The following is a 19,524-nucleotide window of genomic DNA, read 5'->3' on the forward strand; positions in this document are numbered from 1 at the left end:
ATAAGTGTTGTAACTTTGGATAAAAAAAACAGTACTTTTCTTTTCATCATAAATCAATACATAAAAAAATGATTTTGCTGGTGAGCAATTTAGCCTTCTGTGAGTCTACTTCATTGGACAAAAAGCACCTACTCAAATTGCATAAATATTTTGACTTCATTTAATTTTGAAAATGTTAGAATCCTATACTTATTCTACAGAAAAGAGCAGATGAATGTCATTGAATAACATTGAATTTACATTGCTTTGTATACTTTCAGTGTTTATTCAGAAGAAGATGAAGGCCAGGTTATCTCCCCTGTTCTAGGAAATGTGTGCTTTGCTAGCTCATACTTCAGATTTTGTTTTACATTGGGTTCTTTTGCTAAAATTTACAGTGATACATATGGTATGTTTAAAATATATACCATAGAGTTTAATATATATGTACAGTACAATAATATGTAAATTTTGTTGCAACTCATTTGTTATTTGCTTTTGTGATGAATGCCATCTTGTCTTTGCATCAAGACTTTACTACTTTGGTTTCCAGTTATTTTAAAATAAGTCATTGATCAGATCTTGAAACAGAATTTGGTGACAATAATGAGTAAATATAATCCCTTTGAGAGAGAAAATTCAATATTCATATTTTAGTCAAGGTCACAGCAGTTAAATAAAGATAATAGAGGAGAAGTTATGATGAGCCCTCTTCTTGGCCTCTCAGATTTCCCTATTTTGAGATCTCCAAACACTGTGTACTATCTATTAATCGCTTATTTAGAAATTAGATTCAAATGAATTTGTTATATTTCAAAAATATTTTGTTATAGGTGGTATAAATGAAAAAGAATTTGCAAGGAGATTATGGGGTGATATTTATTTCAACGGTGCAACGTAAGTTTAATAAAAAATAAATTATTTATGTATGCTATATATTGTTGATAGTTATTAGCTTATCAGTTGGGTCTTTACTTTTTTTGGTAGGTCAGTGTATTTTCTTAACAATCCAGCATGACACCAACATGGATGCTATCGTCATTACCACATTTTATTTCAAATTGTTTTAACTTTAGACATTAAGGATGAAGTGCTGTATTCTCTTGACAAAACATGGAATTGACAAAGAGTATAATTGCAACAAGGTACTAGGCTTATCATCTTTTTTTTTTCCTATTTGAAATAGATGTGGATAGTATTAGGGTTATTTGGGGGCTGTATTATAATTACCTTAGAGATAGGCATAAGTGTATCAATTTAAATGAAGGCTGTATGGTTGTCTATAATTTCTTATATTCATTTGAACTTTGGTGGATAGTTGTCTCATTGGCAATCATACCACATCTCCTTATTTTTATATTGTCCATCATTTCTTTTGTCTGTTGGTTCAATAAATATTTTCTTCCCACTTTTCTCTGATAGTAATAACTCAACAGAATGACTTCATATTTGATCAACAGCGCAATAGTGGTGAGTTGTAACATGTGAGCCTTTTTCAGATCTGTCAGATATCTACTTCTGTTTTCATATACTTTGAATTTTATGTCATGAACCAGATAACACATGAAATCAATTCATTGATTATGATAAAAGGAGAAAAAATAATTCAGGATGAAATGAGCTAGCTTTTAAACACTGAGCTTTGAATTTAAAGATCCAAATTCAAACTTATCATAGAATTTTACAATGTTACATACATCACTATAAATTTAAAAATACTAAAAGAGATGTGGCAAACTGACCGTGCAAGACCCTCATGGGTAGTCAACGTCGTTAAAAAAAAAACCTCGTCGTAGATGTGGCATGCATGATAGCCAAAGAGACCCAAGAAAGAGAATGTAAAAGAACTATAGGGTCATCTACAGCTTTCAACAATATATATAAGCTATAAAAGGCATGGACTTTTCATGACAAAATGTGAAACGATTCAAAAGAGAAAACAAACAGTCTGATTTATGCTGAAAACAACACAACAAAAGACAAAAAAACAAAAGAAGACAGACAGCAACCAATGACAACCACTTAATTACAGACTTCTGACTTGGGAGGAACAAAGAGAATGTGGTGGAGTTAGACATATTTGTGATTGTGAAATATCAACCCTCCTCCAAATCTGTTTTTCAATGGCTGCTACAGTTAAAGTCAGTGTTCTATGATATTTATATTATTTATATGATATCATTGTTATTGTAGGAGAAAATTCACAAAGAAACCTCAAACTGGATCTGCTCAAAGAAGTTTTGTAGAATTTATTCTGGAGCCATTATACAAAATATTTGCACAGGTATGTTTGAAATAATTAAGATATATTGGGTTTTAAAAAATCTAATGTTGATAAACTTTTAACAGTTCTATGAATCTTATAGTACAAGCTTCTGTTTGAGATAAATATTCAGTTTTTACTATGTATTCCATGCTTCATACTAAAAATATGTGCACGATCAACACTTTTACACCCAATAAAATTAAAAAAAAAGAAGCATGAAATTCTTATGATTACATATAAATGCTACAACCATGAAATTATGAGTTATATCAAACTTTTCCTTTTTTTCAATGCAATGTTGTGACATTGTATTGGGAAGCACTTATAGTCATGAATGTTGCTAGAGATGAATTATGATTTTTTTTACAGGTTGTTGGTGATGTTGATGATTGTTTACCCAGAGTGTGTGATGAACTTGGTATTGCATTAACTAAGGAGGAAAGAAAACTGAACATTCGCCCATTAATGAGATTAGTATGGCAAAGATTCTTTGGAGATTTCACTGGCTTTGTTGACATGATTGTAGAACATATTAAATCTCCAATGACCAATGCACAGACTAAAATAGAACATATGTATACTGGACCAAGTGATTCTGATCTAGCTGAGCTCATGGCACAATGTGATCCAGAGGTAAGAAAAACAAACATATGATTGTGAGAAATTTTCACTGAACAGTGAATATAAACTAGAAATATATCATAGTTATGAATGGAATAGAATAGAATAGAATACTTTTATAAAAACCAATCGTGTATGAAAACTGTTTTGTTATTGTATTAGTTCATTACCGTACCTTCTTTTAAATGAAAACTTATAAAAATAATTGCAATTTACTTTAAATTTAGATGTAGATACCTACATGTAGTTAATTAAATATAAAGGAGACAATTAAAAATTAGTTTATAAGTCTATTATTTAAACTTAAGTTATTCACGGTTTAATCAAAGAATGTTTTTACATTTGAATTTTAGGGTATTACAAACTGTATTATATTTCTATGTTAGACTTTCTGGAAAGGTATAAAGGAGTAGGGACAATAAGGCCCTTATTTGGCCCAAATATTAGTGCAAATTTGAAAGTTATCATACATATTCTGGCAACAAACCATGACGAAATTTGTATGTTTTGTAAAATTTCTTGATTTTCCTTGTTTTACATCAAAAGTATATATTAGATTGACAGAGTATGTGCGCACCCCAAAAAACAACTTTATATTTGTAGATTATGTCAATAGTTATAATAAAGCTTATCTAAAATTAATTTGTTGTTTCTTGGCTGGCATGATGTTTCCACAATAGAAATAACTATGGAAAACTGCATAAATTCTGTAGTTTTCTACGTTTTCATGAAAACGGTACATATTTGCATGATGTAATAGTGATATCATCAGATAAAAAAATCTTATGTAATTCATTTATATTTCTTGATTTTATTCATTTCCAAACATTGTGTGCAAATTTGAAATAGTTCTCAAACACTTTATTTCCTTTGGCCAAAACTGGGCATTAATGCCCCTACTCCTTCACCAAACTTATTATCACCTTGAGACTTGTCATGAATTTGTTTGTAATATTTGCAACAGGACCTAAAGCAAAAAGAAGTTATTAATGTTATGCTTGTGTATTTTTCTTTTTGTTATTCCTTCAAGTGTTAAATATGAAGGAAAAGGTCTGTTTAATTTTTGAATATTACTAGCTATTCTTAATGAATAAATAATTTCCATGAATAAAATATCTGAAAATAAATGAAATTTCAGGGCCCATTAATGATCCATACAACAAAATTGTACCCTACACAAGATGCTACAAGTTTCCATGTGTTTGGAAGAGTCATCAGTGGTACATTACATTCCAACCAAGAAGTGAGAATACTAGGAGAAAACTATTCCCTGCAAGACGAGGAAGATTCAAGATTTGGTCAAGTTGGTCGACTTTGGGTGTCCGAGGCAAGGTATTGATTAAAAACAACAGCTTACATTATACCAACTGTTATACTGCTTTTCATTAAAAAAAATCCTACTGGATATGAATAAATATTTAAGTTTTCTAGATAATTGACTTAGAGCCTTTTTAGAAATCATTGTTGCCCAAATGTTGGTTGACTTGATTGCAAACTTTGTTAGGATAATTGCTCTAGCTGTGTGATTAAGATTGAAATCTGAAGACAACAATTTGGTTTAACATTGAATATTAATTTATTGTGTCAAGTCATGAACTAGTCTTTGAAGTTTGAAGTTTCTAGAAACAAGATGATATTTCAAAATTCTATATTTACCTGGATACTATATGAAATTTGTAGCAAGAACGCTGCCTTGTAAACTTTAATATTAACTGCCTACAGAATCAGTAATATTACATTATATTTACAGGTACAAAGTAGAAGTGAATAGAGTACCAGCAGGTAATTGGATCCTTATAGAAGGCATTGATCAGCCTATTGTAAAAACATCAACTATTACAGATGTATCAAGTAATGAAGAGGTAGGTTGAATGGCCTTCAATGGATTGATGTAATATTGTAATGTCTATTGGCTATATGTTTTGTGTGCATCCATCTGTTTGTCCCTTAGTCTGTACCATACCAAGTTTTTGGTTAGGGTAGTATTCCATTTAGTTATGATCACACCAACTGGAAACTAAATACAGATATTCATTATGATGTGAATGTTTTAAATTATATACAGAATTACAGTTTTGGCCCTAATTTATGGTTCACTGAACATAGAAATGTGATAGTATGAAATTAGTACATTCTCAGGTAAAAGTTTTTGATTAAGAAAGTTAATCATGAAGATGTGGTTACATCAACTTGACACTTAGTTCACATCTTCATTGAAGGGCAAACATTTAAGACTTTATGTCAGATTATGATTTTGATAGTGCTAGCCGGGTATGGTGTCCTGCAAAAAGTGGTTAGTTTGACTCTCCAAGAATCTTAAGAAACTTCTCCTTCCAACATCTGAAAAATCAATAGATGAGTCAAAGACTATACTGCTGTTTGTAGGACACTATTTCTTTTCTGTGAACAAATGATAAAAACAAATTTTTTTACAGAAAAGTTCACCTCACATCATGAAAATTAATAGCCTGCAGGTCAATAAAAAGGTTACAAAATCAGCAAAAACATGGTTGTTTTTTTCTTGTTATCCTCTCTTTAGGACATGACATACACATAAATTCAACTTTAATCCCTTATTGGCTCTACATGTACCTAATTTATTTTTTACTTACATCGCCAATGGTGAAAGAAGGACTAGTAGCTACTCCACTTATCAATCATTTTGTCATTCTGTCATTCTGTAAATCTGTCTGTACGAAAGACCTTTGATAGAACATTTTTGTCTAGTTTTCTTGGCTTCTCTGAAAGGGAATGATGTTATATTTTGTCTACAACTTGATAATGTTGAGTTGTAGCATGACAGCAATTTTTACATCTGCCATGAAGCCACTTCCTGTTTGCCAATTGTTTGAAATTTTACAACTCTCATTGTACAAGGAAAATTTTCATCAAACTTTTCATGGCCTCTTTGCTAAGGAATGATTGGTCTGCAACTTGATAATATTGAATTGAAGTGTATAAGCAAATTTTTAAATCAGCTGTGCAGCCACTTCCTGTTTGCTGATGGTTTGAAATTTTACAACTATCAATGTACATGTACAAGGAAAATTTTTGTCCAAAATTTTCTTGGCTTCAATGAAAGGAAATGATCAGTTATGCTACAGTATACATGTTACCCAGTCAATTGCATGATGCTACACAGGTCTAGCCACAATATTGGTTTTAATTAGAGAGATATCAACTAATTTTCATACATTTTAGAAACATAAGTATAATAGATTTGTTCAATATAGTTTCAGTACTAAATTTCAGATGTACACATGTTACAGCTGTAATGTGTGCCATTATATATGATGTCAGTAGCAATTATATCTAACCTCTGAACTAACCTTATTAGCTTGCACCAGTTATTAGTCCCCTACCGATGAAGCCGAAGAGGACTTTAGGTTTGCACTCTGTCTGTCTGTCTGTCTGTCTGTCCCGCAAATCAGTTTTCCACACTTTTTTTCTTCGTCCTTGAAGATATTGATTTGATATTTGGTGTATTGATTTATCATGACAAGTTACAGATCAAGTTGGAATTTTGTGCTGGTCTGATGATTTTGTGCAGAGTTATGGTCCTTGGACTTCGAAAATTCACTCAAATAATCAGTTTTCCACACTTTTTTTTGTCATGCTTGAAGATATTGATTTGATTATTGGTATATACTTTTATCATGACAAGTTACAGATTAAGTTTGAATTTTGTGCTGGTCTGTTGATTTTGTGCAGATTTATGGTCCTTGGACTTCGAAAATTCACTCAAATAATCAGTTTTCCACACTTTTTATCGTCATGCTTGAAGAAATTGATTTGATAATTGGTATATAGTTTTATCATGACAAGTTACAGATCAAGTTGGAATTTTGTTCAGATCTGATGATTTTGTTCAGAGTTATGGTCCTTGGACTTAGAAAATTCACACAAATAATCAGTTTTCCGTACTCTTTTTCATCATGGAAATAAAATGACTTAGGGTCGGTGCTCAAAAGTAGGGTCGGTCGGGTAGCCGTAAAAGTATAATAGATTTGTTCAATATAGTTTCAGTACTAAATTTCAGATGTACACATGTTACAGCTGTAATGTGTGCCATTATATATGATGTCAGTAGCAATTATATCTAACCTCTGAACTAACCTTATTAGCTTGCACCAGTTATTAGTCCCCTACCGATGAAGCTGAAGAGGACTTTAGGTTTGCACTCTGTCTGTCTGTCTGTCTGTCTGTCCCGCAAATCAGTTTTCCACACTTTTTTTCTTCGTCCTTGAAGATATTGATTTGATATTTGGTGTATTGATTTATCATGACAAGTTACAGATCAAGTTTGAATTTTGTGCTGGTCTGTTGATTTTGTGCAGATTTATGGTCCTTGGACTTCGAAAATTCACTCAAATAATCAGTTTTCCACACTTTTTATCGTCATGCTCGAAGAAATTGATTTGATAATTGGTATATAGTTTTATCATGACAAGTTACAGATCAAGTTGGAATTTTGTTCAGAGTTATGGTCCTTGGACTTAGAAAATTCACACAAATAATCAGTTTTCCGTACCCTTTTTCATCATGGAAATAAAATGACTTAGGGTCGGCGCTCAAAAATAGGGTCGGTCGGGTAGCCGTAAAAGTATAATAGATTTGTTCAATATAGTTTCAGTACTAAATTTCAGATGTACACATGTTACAGCTGTAATGTGTGCCATTATATATGATGTCAGTAGCAATTATATCTAACCTCTGAACTAACCTTATTAGCTTGCACCAGTTATTAGTCCCCTACCGATGAAGCTGAAGAGGACTTTAGGTTTGCACTCTGTCTGTCTGTCTGTCTGTCTGTCCCGCAAATCAGTTTTCCACACTTTTTTTCTTCGTCCTTGAAGATATTGATTTGATATTTGGTGTATTGATTTATCATGACAAGTTACAGATCAAGTTGGAATTTTGTGCTGGTCTGATGATTTTGTGCAGAGTTATGGTCCTTGGACTTCGAAAATTCACTCAAATAATCAGTTTTCCACACTTTTTTTTGTCATGCTTGAAGATATTGATTTGATTATTGGTATATACTTTTATCATGACAAGTTACAGATTAAGTTTGAATTTTGTGCTGGTCTGTTGATTTTGTGCAGATTTATGGTCCTTGGACTTCGAAAATTCACTCAAATAATCAGTTTTCCACACTTTTTATCGTCATGCTCGAAGAAATTGATTTGATAATTGGTATATAGTTTTATCATGACAAGTTACAGATCAAGTTGGAATTTTGTTCAGAGTTATGGTCCTTGGACTTAGAAAATTCACACAAATAATCAGTTTTCCGTACCCTTTTTATACGACCGCAAAAAAATTTTGTGGTCGTATATTGGTATGACGTTGGCGTCGTCGTCGTCGTCGTCGTCGTCGTCCGTCGTCGTCGTCGTCGTCGTCGTCCGAATACATATTGGTTTTCGCACTCTAACTTTAGTTTAAGTGAATGGATCTTTTTGAAATTTGACCATAAAGTTAAATACCACAAAAGGAAGGTTGGGATTGATTTTGGGGGTTATGGTACCAACAGTTAAGGAATTAGGGGCCAAAAAGGGGCCAAAAATGAGCATTTTCTAGTTTCCAGACAATAACTGTGGAACGGTGTATGGATCTCTCTGAAATTATACTACAAGTTTCCATACCACAAAGGGATGGTTAGGATTTGCTTTGGGGGGTTATGGCTCAAACCGTTTAGGAATTACGGGCAAAAAAGGGGGAAAAACAAGGTTGTCCTGGTTAATGGACAAATACTTTAGTACAAAACATAATTTAAAGCAGTGTAAGGGAGATAAATCAAATACATCATTGAAATTATCTCCCTTACACTGCTTTTAAATTATGTATAAAGTAATGGTTAATGAACAATAAAGATAATCTAAAACAGTGTAAGGGAGGTAATCCAAATACAACGTTTTGGTTACTTCCCTTACACTGCTTTTAAATTATGTTTAAAGAAATGCATATTTATAAAGGAAGACCAGTAAAAATATCTGCAAATGTTTTCATCTTTTTTTTTTACAAAAAAATCCATATGAAAGATTTGACACTATATTTTTATTAATTCTATTATAAAATAGATTAAGTTAGCACTATGGTAAATTTAAATGGGTAATTATGGTTGCCAACTCCATTGGAAATTTGAATTGAGATTATGACCATATCTTGAGGGAAAGAATTTTTTTGGGGGAAAAAGGGGGGGGGGGGGGGTGGATAAAAAGAAATTGTGGGGGGCCAATTTTTTCTCATTTCAGATTTCAGAAATTAAAAAGAATTATTCTTCAAATATTATTTTTTTTTCAAATTTCAAATATTGAAAAATTTCAAGAAGTAATCTTTAATTGCACAGTATGGCGCATTAGATTTGTAAAATCTTTGATCACATTTATTTATTTGTTATGCCGAATCTAACAGTGTATTTAGATTTTTAATTTTGGGTCCAGTTTTCAAATTGGTCTACATTAATGTCCAAAGGGTCCAAAATTAAACTTTGTTTGATTTTAGCAAAAATTGAATATATGAGGTTCTTTGATATGCTGAATCTAAACATGTATTTAGATTTTTGATTTTTGGCCCAGTTTTCAAGTTGGTCCAAATTGGGGTCCAAAATTAAACTTTGTTTGATTTCAACAAAAATTGAATATATGGGGTTCTTTGATATGCTGAATCTAACCATGTATTTAGATTTTTTATTTGTGGACCCCGTTATCTAATTGGTTCATATTGAGGTCAAAAGGGTCCAAAATTAAACTTTGTTTGATTTCATCTAAAATTGAATTATTGGGGTTCTTTGATATTCCAAATCTAACCGTGTATTTAGGTTTTTAATTTTGGGTCCTGTTTTTTAAATTGGTCTACATTGAGGCCCAAAGGGTCCAAAATTAAACTTAGTTTGATTTTGACAAAAATTTAATTCTTGGGGTTCTTTGATTTGCTGAATCTAAACATGTGTTTAGATTTTTGATTATGGGCCCAGTTTTCAAGTTGGTCCAAGATAGGGTCCAGTATTTAAACTTTGTTTGATTTCAACAAAAATTGAATATATGGGGTTCTTTGATATGCTGAATCTAAACATGTATTTAGATTTTTGATTATGGGCCCAGTTTTTAAGTTGGTCCAAATTGGGGTCCAAAATTAAACTTTGTTTGATTTCAACAAAAATTGAATATATGAGGTTCTTTGATATGCTGAATCTAACCATGTATTTAGATTTTTTATTTGTAGGCCCCGCTATCAAATTGGTTCATATTGAGGTCAAAAGGGTCCAAAATTAAACTTTGTTTGATTTCATTGAAAATTGAATTATTGGGGTTCTTTGATATGCCAAATCTAACCGTGTTTTTAGATTTTTAATTTGTGTTCCGTTTTTTAAATTGGTCTTCATTGAGGTCCAAAGGGTCCAAAATTAAACTTAGTTTGATTTTAACAAAAATTGAATTCTTGGGGTTCTTTGATATGCTGAATCTAAACATGTGTTTAGATTTTTGATTATGGGCCCAGTTTTCAAGTTGGTCCAAGTTGGGGTCCAAAATTAAACTTTTTTTGATTTCAACAAAACTTGAATATATGGGGTTCTTTGATATGCTGAAACTAACCATGAATTTAGATTTTTTATTTGTGGGCCCCGCTATCAAATTGGTTCATATTGAGGTCAAAAGGGTCCAAAATTAAACTTTGTTTGATTTCATCAAAAATTGAATTATTGGGGTTCTTTGATATTCCAAATCTAACCATGTATTTAGATTTTTAATTTTAAGTCCCGTTTTTTAAATTGGTCTACATTAAGGTCCAAAGGGTCAAAAATTAAACTTAGTTTGATTTTAGCAAAAATTGAATTCTTGGGGTTCTTTGATATGCTGAATCTAAACATGTGTTTAGATTTTTGATTATGGGCCCAGTTTTCAAGTTTGTCCAAGTTGGGGTCCAAAATTAAACTTTGTTTGATTTTAACAAAAATTGAATATATGGGGTTCTTTGATATGCTGAATCTAACCATGTATTTTGATTTTGGACATTGGACCATAATAGGTAAATTAAAAAAATTCAAGTTCTTAGACCACATTCTTTCTGTGTCAGAAACCTATGCTGTGTCAAATATTTAATAACAATCCAAATTCAGAGCTGTATCAAGCTTGAATGTTGTGTCCATACTTGCCCCAACTGTTCAGGGTTCGACCTCTGCGGTCGTATCAAGCTGCGCCCCAGCGAAGCATTTTATTCATCATGGAAATAAAATGACTTAGGGTCGGCGCTCAAAAATAGGGTCGGTCGGGTAGCCGTAAAAGTATAATAGATTTGTTCAATATAGTTTCAGTACTAAATTTCAGATGTACACATGTTACAGCTGTAATGTGTGCCATTATATATGATGTCAGTAGCAATTATATCTAATCTCTGAACTAACCTTATTAGCTTGCACCAGTTATTAGTCCCCTACCGATGAAGCTGAAGAGGACTTTAGGTTTGCACTCTGTCTGTCTGTCTGTCTGTCTGTCTGTCTGTCCCGCAAATCAGTTTTCCACACTTTTTTTCTTCGTCCTTGAAGATATTGATTTGATATTTGGTGTATTGATTTATCATGACAAGTTACAGATCAAGTTGGAATTTTGTGCTGGTCTGATGATTTTGTGCAGAGTTATGGTCCTTGGACTTCGAAAATTCACTCAAATAATCAGTTTTCCACACTTTTTTTTGTCATGCTTGAAGATATTGATTTGATTATTGGTATATACTTTTATCATGACAAGTTACAGATTAAGTTTGAATTTTGTGCTGGTCTGTTGATTTTGTGCAGATTTATGGTCCTTGGACTTCGAAAATTCACTCAAATAATCAGTTTTCCACACTTTTTATCGTCATGCTCGAAGAAATTGATTTGATAATTGGTATATAGTTTTATCATGACAAGTTACAGATCAAGTTGGAATTTTGTTCAGATCTGATGATTTTGTTCAGAGTTATGGTCCTTGGACTTAGAAAATTCACACAAATAATCAGTTTTCCGTACCCTTTTTCATCATGGAAATAAAATGACTTAGGGTCGGCGCTCAAAAATAGGGTCGGTCGGGTAGCCGTAAAAGTATAATAGATTTGTTCAATATAGTTTCAGTACTAAATTTCAGATGTACACATGTTACAGCTGTAATGTGTGCCATTATATATGATGTCAGTAGCAATTATATCTAACCTCTGAACTAACCTTATTAGCTTGCACCAGTTATTAGTCCCCTAACGATGAAGCTGAAGAGGACTTTAGGTTTGCACTCTGTCTGTCTGTCTGTCTGTCTGTCTGTCTGTCCCGCAAATCAGTTTTCCACACTTTTTTTCTTCGTCCTTGAAGATATTGATTTGATATTTGGTGTATTGATTTATCATGACAAGTTACAGATCAAGTTGGAATTTTGTGCTGGTCTGATGATTTTGTGCAGAGTTATGGTCCTTGGACTTCGAAAATTCACTCAAATAATCAGTTTTCCACACTTTTTTTTTGTCATGCTTGAAGATATTGATTTGATTATTGGTATATACTTTTATCATGACAAGTTACAGATTAAGTTTGAATTTTGTGCTGGTCTGTTGATTTTGTGCAGATTTATGGTCCTTGGACTTCGAAAATTCACTCAAATAATCAGTTTTCCACACTTTTTATCGTCATGCTTGAAGAAATTGATTTGATAATTGGTATATAGTTTTATCATGACAAGTTACAGATCAAGTTGGAATTTTGTTCAGATCTGATGATTTTGTTCAGAGTTATGGTCCTTGGACTTAGAAAATTCACACAAATAATCAGTTTTCCGTACTCTTTTTCATCATGCTTAAAGATATTGATTTGATAGTTGGTATATAGTTTTATCATGACAAGTTACAGATAAAGTTTGGATTTTGTTCCGGTCTGATGATTTTGTGCAGAGTTATGGTCCTTGTGTTTAATATGAATATATCTTTAATTTTAACAGGTGTACATATTTAGACCACTCAAATTTAACACAAACTCTGTGATTAAGATAGCAGTTGAACCAGTCAACCCCTCTGAACTTCCAAAAATGTTGGATGGTTTACGTAAGGTTAACAAAAGTTATCCACTTTTAAATACTAAGGTAAGTTTATATTTTTTATATTTTTCTTACTAGTGTCTTTTTTATTTGAATTTCCTTTAATTGCTTATCTATTGGTATTTATCGTACAAATGTCTTTTGTATTTATCTTTCAAATAATTTTTTATTGGTATTTCTCTTACAAAAGTCTTTTCTGATGGTATTTCTCTTACAAAATTCTTAAAATTCTTAAATGCGCAGTGGGAGGGGGGCATTAAGTGTTACCCTTGTCTGTACATCTGTCCGTACGTATGTACATTCCAAAATTAGTTCTGTTCTCAAACTTTGGTTTGCCTCAACCAAATGTTAGGCCAAAAACAAATATATGTCTGTTTAAGGTTACATACTTTAAAAAAATAGGGTAGGTAGGTCAGTATTTCCATTTTATTTTTTGTGACATGATTTTGAGTCATGCCGTTTCGACTTGTCGTGGTCCGAGTTGATCATGGGCCGAGTTTACCCGTATTTTTGATGATTGGATTATTTCCCTTGGAAAAAAATGGGGGCAAAGTGTTTATTTCATCACACGAGTTGCGAATTTCCTTAAAACAGCTGTCATATTCACGATTGTGAACATTGGGATGTATTAGGCAATTGATTTATATCATTTGCAACACTAACTTCGCTTTTGACATGAGATCAGTTTATTTTTCAGTTTACGACGGAAATAAAATGACTTAGGGTCGGCGCTCAAAAGTAGGGTCGGTCGGGTAGCCGTAAACAGACATATATTTTTTTTTGGCCTTAGGAAACTTATACACAATACTTATTACCACAAAACACAAATCAAGTTCTAATTATTATACCCAAACTTTAAAAAAGTGGGGTATACTTTTTTTCCTCTGTCTGTCCGTTCATCAGTCAGTCCATCAATCCGTCAGTCCGTCTGTCCCATGAATATTTTCGTTGCATCTTTCTCAGGAACTACATTACAAAGATTTCTGAAATTTGGTTTCAGGGTTTATATAAGTCAGATATACTGTATGATGCGTTTTCAGATTCATCACTCAACAACTTCCTGTTTACCGAACACTTGTATCATTTTACACTAGATAGCAAAGTTGAAACTTTTCGTCACATTATTCTCAGGAACTACAATACAAGGATTTCTGAAATTTGGTTTGAGGGTTTATATAAGTTAGCTATACTGTGTGATGTGTTTTCAGATTCATCACTCAACAACTTCCTGTTTACCGAACACTTGTATCATTTTACACATGATAGCCAAGTTGAAAATTTTCGTCACATTTTTCTCAGGAACTACAATACAAGGATTTCTGAAATTTGGTTTCAGGGTTTATATAAGTCAGCTATACTGTGTGATGCGTTTTCAGATTCATCACTCAACAACTTCCTGTTTACCGAAATATTTGGGCAGGGGTATCATCAGTGAGCAGTAGCTCACAGTTTCACTTGTTTGGGTTGCGTCACTTTTACCGCTCTTGAGTTATGTCCCTTTATAATGTTATATGCAAACAAGGGCATCATCTGTGTCCCATGGACACATTCTCCATTTATTTAATTTATCTTATTCCAATCTTTTTCAGGTAGAAGAATCAGGAGAACACATTATTTTAGGTACAGGTGAACTGTATCTTGACTGTGTCATGCATGATCTCAGGAAGATGTACTCAGAAATTGGTATGTGGCCAGATAAAAGGCATATGCAATACTTAAATTATAAGTTATTTTGGCTAGATCAACTGGAAATGTAAAGTTAAAAAAAAGCTTCCATCATCAGCCTAAAGGAAGAATACTGTATTTCAAAGAAGTTACTTTCATTTTGATAGTAAATATAAAAATATGTAGCGTTTAGAATAAAACATAAAACAATTTGGTAATGCGATTTTAAAAAAAAAATTTTAATATTAAACAATGCAAAAATTGCAAAACATTTGATAGTTATTCCTTTAAAACTGAAACTGGCACCCCACATTATTCACATGACGTACGGTGGATAGTGAATACATAAATGCTCCATTTAAAGGAACAACAATCAGCATATTCATCAACCCAGCTATAAAATTAACAAATGTTTGACTGTTATGAGCTCTGTAGAGAGACATGATCTTGTCCACCATCCAAACTTAATTTGCACAGAATTTGAATGAAGAAAAAATAGAAAAACAAAAATTTAGTTCTGTTTCAAACTATGAATTAACCAATTGATGTTTTTAGACACGCACAAAAAACACATGCAAAGATATAAGTCTGTTTAGCCAAAATGAAAAAGTTTAAGGACAACAATTCCTTTAACTGGTTTGCTTTATAAACAATATTTACCATAAAAAATGGGTGTGTCAGATGAACAACTTTTTAGCTCACCTGGCCCGAAGGGCCAAGTGAGCTTTTCTCATCGCTTGGCGTCCGTCGTCCGTCGTCCGTAGTCGTCCGTCGTCGTCCGTCGTCGGCGTTAACTTTTTACATTTTGAACTTCTTCTAGAGAACCACTGAATGGAATGAAACCAAACATGGCATGAATGTTCCTTATGAGGTGCTGACCAAGTGTTGTTACTTTGTAGCCAATCCATCATCCAAGATGGCCGCCAGCGGGGGACTTAGTTTAACATAGGACCCTATGGGAAATGCATACAAATGACTTCTTTTAGAGAACCACTGAATGGAATGAAACCAAACATGGCATGAATGTTCCTTATGAGGTGCTGACCAAGTGTTGTTACTTTGTAGCCGATCCATCATCCAAGATGGCCGCCAGCGTGGGACTTAGTTTAACATAGGACCCTATGGGAAATACATAAAAATGTCTTCTTTTAGAGAACCACTGAATGGAATGGAACCAAACATGGCATGAATGTTCCTTATGAGATGCTGACCAAGTGTTGTTACTTTGCAGTCGGTCCATCATCCAAGATGGCCGCCAGCAGGGGACTTAGTTTAACATAGGACCCTATGGGAAATGCATACAAATGACTTCTTTTAGAGAACCACTGAATGGAATGAAACCAAACATGGCATGAATGTTCCTTATGAGGTGCTGACCAAGTGTTGTTACTTTGTAGCCGATCCATCATCCAAGATGGCCGCCAGCGGGGGACTTAGTTTAACATAGGACCCTATGGGAAATGCATACAAATGACTTCTTTTAGAGAACCACTGAATGGAATGAAACCAAACATGGCATGAATGTTCCTTATGAGGTGCTGACCAAGTGTTGTTACTTTGTAGCCGATCCATCATCCAAGATGGCCGCCAGCGGGGGACTTAGTTTAACATAGGACCCTATGGGAAATACATACAAATGTCTTCTTTTAGAGAACCACTGAATGGAATGGAACCAAACATGGCATGAATGTTTCTTATGAGATGCTGACCAAATGTTGTTACTTTGCAGTCGGTCCATCATCCAAGATGGCCGCCAGCGGGGGACTTAGTTTAACATAGGACCCTATGGGAAATACATACAAATGTCTTCTTTTAGAGAACCACTGAATGGAATGAAACCAAACATGGCATGAATGTTCCTTATGAGGTGCTCACCAAGTGTTGTTACTTTGTAGCCGATCCATCATCCAAGATGGCCGCCAGCCGGGGACTTAGTTTAACATAGGACCCTATGGGAAATGCATACAAATGTCTTCTTTTAAAGAACCACTGAATGGAATGAAACCAAACATGGCATGAATGTTCCTTATGAGGTGCTGACCAAGTGTTGTTACTTTGTAGCCAATCCATCATCCAAGATGGCCGCCAGCGGGGGACTTAGTTTAACATAGGACCCTATGGGAAATACATAAAAATGTCTTCTTTTAGAGAACCACTGAATGGAATGGAACCAAACATGGCATGAATGTTCCTTATGAGATGCTGACCAAGTGTTGTTACTTTGCAGTCGGTCCATCATCCAAGATGGCCGCCAGCGGGGGACTTAGTTTAACATAGGACCCTATGGGAAATACATACAAATGTCTTCTTTTAGAGAACCACTGAATGGAATGAAACCAAACATGGCATGAATCTTCCTTATGTGGTGCTGAACAAGTGTTGTTACTTTGTAGCCGATCCATCATCCAAGATGGCCGCCAGCCGGGGACTTAGTTTAACATAGGACCCTATGGGAAATGCATACAAATGACTTCTTTTAGAGAACCACTGAATGGAATGAAACCAAACATGGCATGAATGTTCCTTATGAGGTGCTGACCATGTGTTGTTACTTTGTAGCCGATCCATCATCCAAGATGGCCGCCAGCGGGGGACTTAGTTTAACATAGGACCCTATGGGAAATACATAAAAATGTCTTCTTTTAGAGAACCACTGAATGGAATGGAACCAAACATGGCATGAATGTTCCTTATGAGATGCTGACCAAGTGTTGTTACTTTGCAGGCGGTCCATCATCCAAGATGGCCGCCAGCGGGGGACTTAGTTTAACATAGGACCCTATGGGAAATACATACAAATGTCTTCTTTTAGAGAACCACTGAATGGAATGAAACCAAACATGGCATGAATGTTCCTTATGAGGTTCTGACCAAGTGTTGTTACTTTGTAGCCGATCCATCATCCAAGATGGCCGCCAGCCGGGGACTTAGTTTAACATAGGACCCTATGGGAAATACATACAAATGTCTTCTTTTAGAGAACCACTGAATGGAATGAAACCAAACATGGCATGAATGTTCCTTATGAGGTGCTGACCAAGTGTTGTTACTTTGCAGTCGGTCCATCATCCAAGATGGCCGACAGCAGGGGACTTAGTTTAACAAAGGACCTATGGGAAATACATACAAATGTCTTCTTTTAGAGAACCACTGAATGGAATGAAACCAAACATGGCATGAATGTTCCTTATGAGATGCTGACCAAGTGTTGTTACTTTGTAGCCGATCCATCATCCAAGATGGCCGCCAGCGGGGGGCTTAGTTTAACATAGGACCCTATGGGAAATACATACAAATGTCTTCTTTTAGAGTACCACTGAATGGAATGAAACCAAACATGGCATGAATGTTCCTTATGAAGTGCTGACCAAGTGTTGCTACTTTGTTGCCGATTTACTGTTCAAGATGGCCACCAGGATATTTTATTAAATAACGGGACCAATATTAATCAAAATTTGGCCTCAATCATTATTTGGGTATCTGTTATGATTTTTATCTATCTTTACATGATTTCTAAAACCAAAGTAGAGTCAGGTGAGCGACACAGGCTCTCGAGAGCCTCTAGTTATAAAATTCCTACAATTGAAATCTTATTCCGCAAAATTTCCTTGTATTTTTCATAAAATTTAGTGAAGGTTTTGAATATTTAATTAAATTGAATTAAATTATATTAATCACCATAAGGTGAAAATAAATTATTTGAATGCCTAAAAAGGCATAAGCCAGGGTGGATCGTGCAAGACCCTCATGGGTAGTCAAGGTTGTTAAACACCCCCTAGTAGTAGTTGGTTTTGAATCTGTATCATGTTTTAAAAGCTTTTTGTCATAAAAATATTATGTTCATTGAAATTGAGAAGTACTTTGAAATGCACATGATACCACCTGAAAAATGTCTACTGCATAAGCAGGAATCAGTAAAATATCACATTCAAGAAAAGAAAAGTTAGCAATAGAAAAGGAAAAGTCATCTGGTTTTTCATACATTTTGATATGAAGACTACAATGAGAAATTCTAATAGCAAGGTCTTAAAATGAACAGTGATCGCTTTAACTTGATTTGATAACAGTAAGTTCAGATTGAAGGATTTTGTTGGTATTATTAAGATAGAACATCAGACATTTAGAAATATTTTAATTTGTAAATTTGAACTTACAGATATAAAAGTAGCTGATCCAGTAGTATCATTCTGTGAGACAGTTGTGGAGACATCATCACTTAAATGTTTTGCTGAGACTCCTAATAAAAGGTTAATATATTCTATATGTTAGTTATGTAAACTAAAGTTTGTTTATAATGGACTAAACATGTTTGTTGATGAAGATACAGTGGAATTCTGGGATGAAGAAAGAAGACAGAATGGGATGCTGGGGTGGAGGGAAAAGACAGGAATGTTTGGGCTAAGGGACAAAAGTTTACCCTGGATCGCCAGGTTTTGGGGCAGAGGTCATATATGAAATTTAAAGAGTTTGTTTTGATAAAGTTTGAAAAATTATGTCAATCTCAGTAAAAAGCAGAACAGACAAAAAACGAATTCTAGCTATAATTTTTAATCTTAGTCTATTCAGGAATGTTATATATTAAGAAATTTCCCAGGAATAGTTCACATTTCTATTGTTTAATTTCCTTCCAGAAATAAGTTGACAATGATTGCTGAACCTTTGGAAAAAGGATTAGCTGAAGATATTGAAAATGAAGTTGTACAAATAACATGGCCAAGGAAAAGGCTTGGAGAATTTTTTCAGACAAAATATGATTGGGATTTGTTAGCAGCTAGGTCCATTTGGGCCTTTGGTCCGGATGCTACTGGACCCAATATTCTTGTAGATGATACTTTACCATCTGAGGTAAGGACTTTTTGGTTGAAAACAAATATTAAGACTCTTCATCATCTACATGTATATGTTTGATTACCTTTTGTATAGGCTCCTAGTTCAACT

The 19,524-nt window shown here is 33.9% G+C and overlaps 1 protein-coding gene across 1 annotated transcript in view; it reads left to right on the forward strand.

Annotated features, from left to right (window-relative positions):
- LOC127730730 (116 kDa U5 small nuclear ribonucleoprotein component-like) overlaps positions 1-19,524 on the forward strand; it is a 40,564-nt gene that overhangs the window by 13,746 nt on the left and 7,294 nt on the right. The window contains exons 11-20 of the mRNA XM_052239248.1: positions 261-388; positions 813-876; positions 2,173-2,263; positions 2,615-2,878; positions 4,005-4,198; positions 4,617-4,728; positions 12,826-12,966; positions 14,511-14,604; positions 18,743-18,833; positions 19,218-19,431. Coding sequence (XP_052095208.1) covers positions 261-388; positions 813-876; positions 2,173-2,263; positions 2,615-2,878; positions 4,005-4,198; positions 4,617-4,728; positions 12,826-12,966; positions 14,511-14,604; positions 18,743-18,833; positions 19,218-19,431 — 1,393 coding nt within the window. The remainder of the gene's footprint in view (positions 1-260; positions 389-812; positions 877-2,172; positions 2,264-2,614; positions 2,879-4,004; positions 4,199-4,616; positions 4,729-12,825; positions 12,967-14,510; positions 14,605-18,742; positions 18,834-19,217; positions 19,432-19,524) is intronic.

Source organism: Mytilus californianus, unplaced genomic scaffold (genome assembly GCF_021869535.1).
Source record: "Mytilus californianus isolate M0D057914Y unplaced genomic scaffold, xbMytCali1.0.p SCAF_2, whole genome shotgun sequence".
Classification (NCBI taxonomy): Eukaryota; Metazoa; Mollusca; class Bivalvia; order Mytilida; family Mytilidae; genus Mytilus; species Mytilus californianus.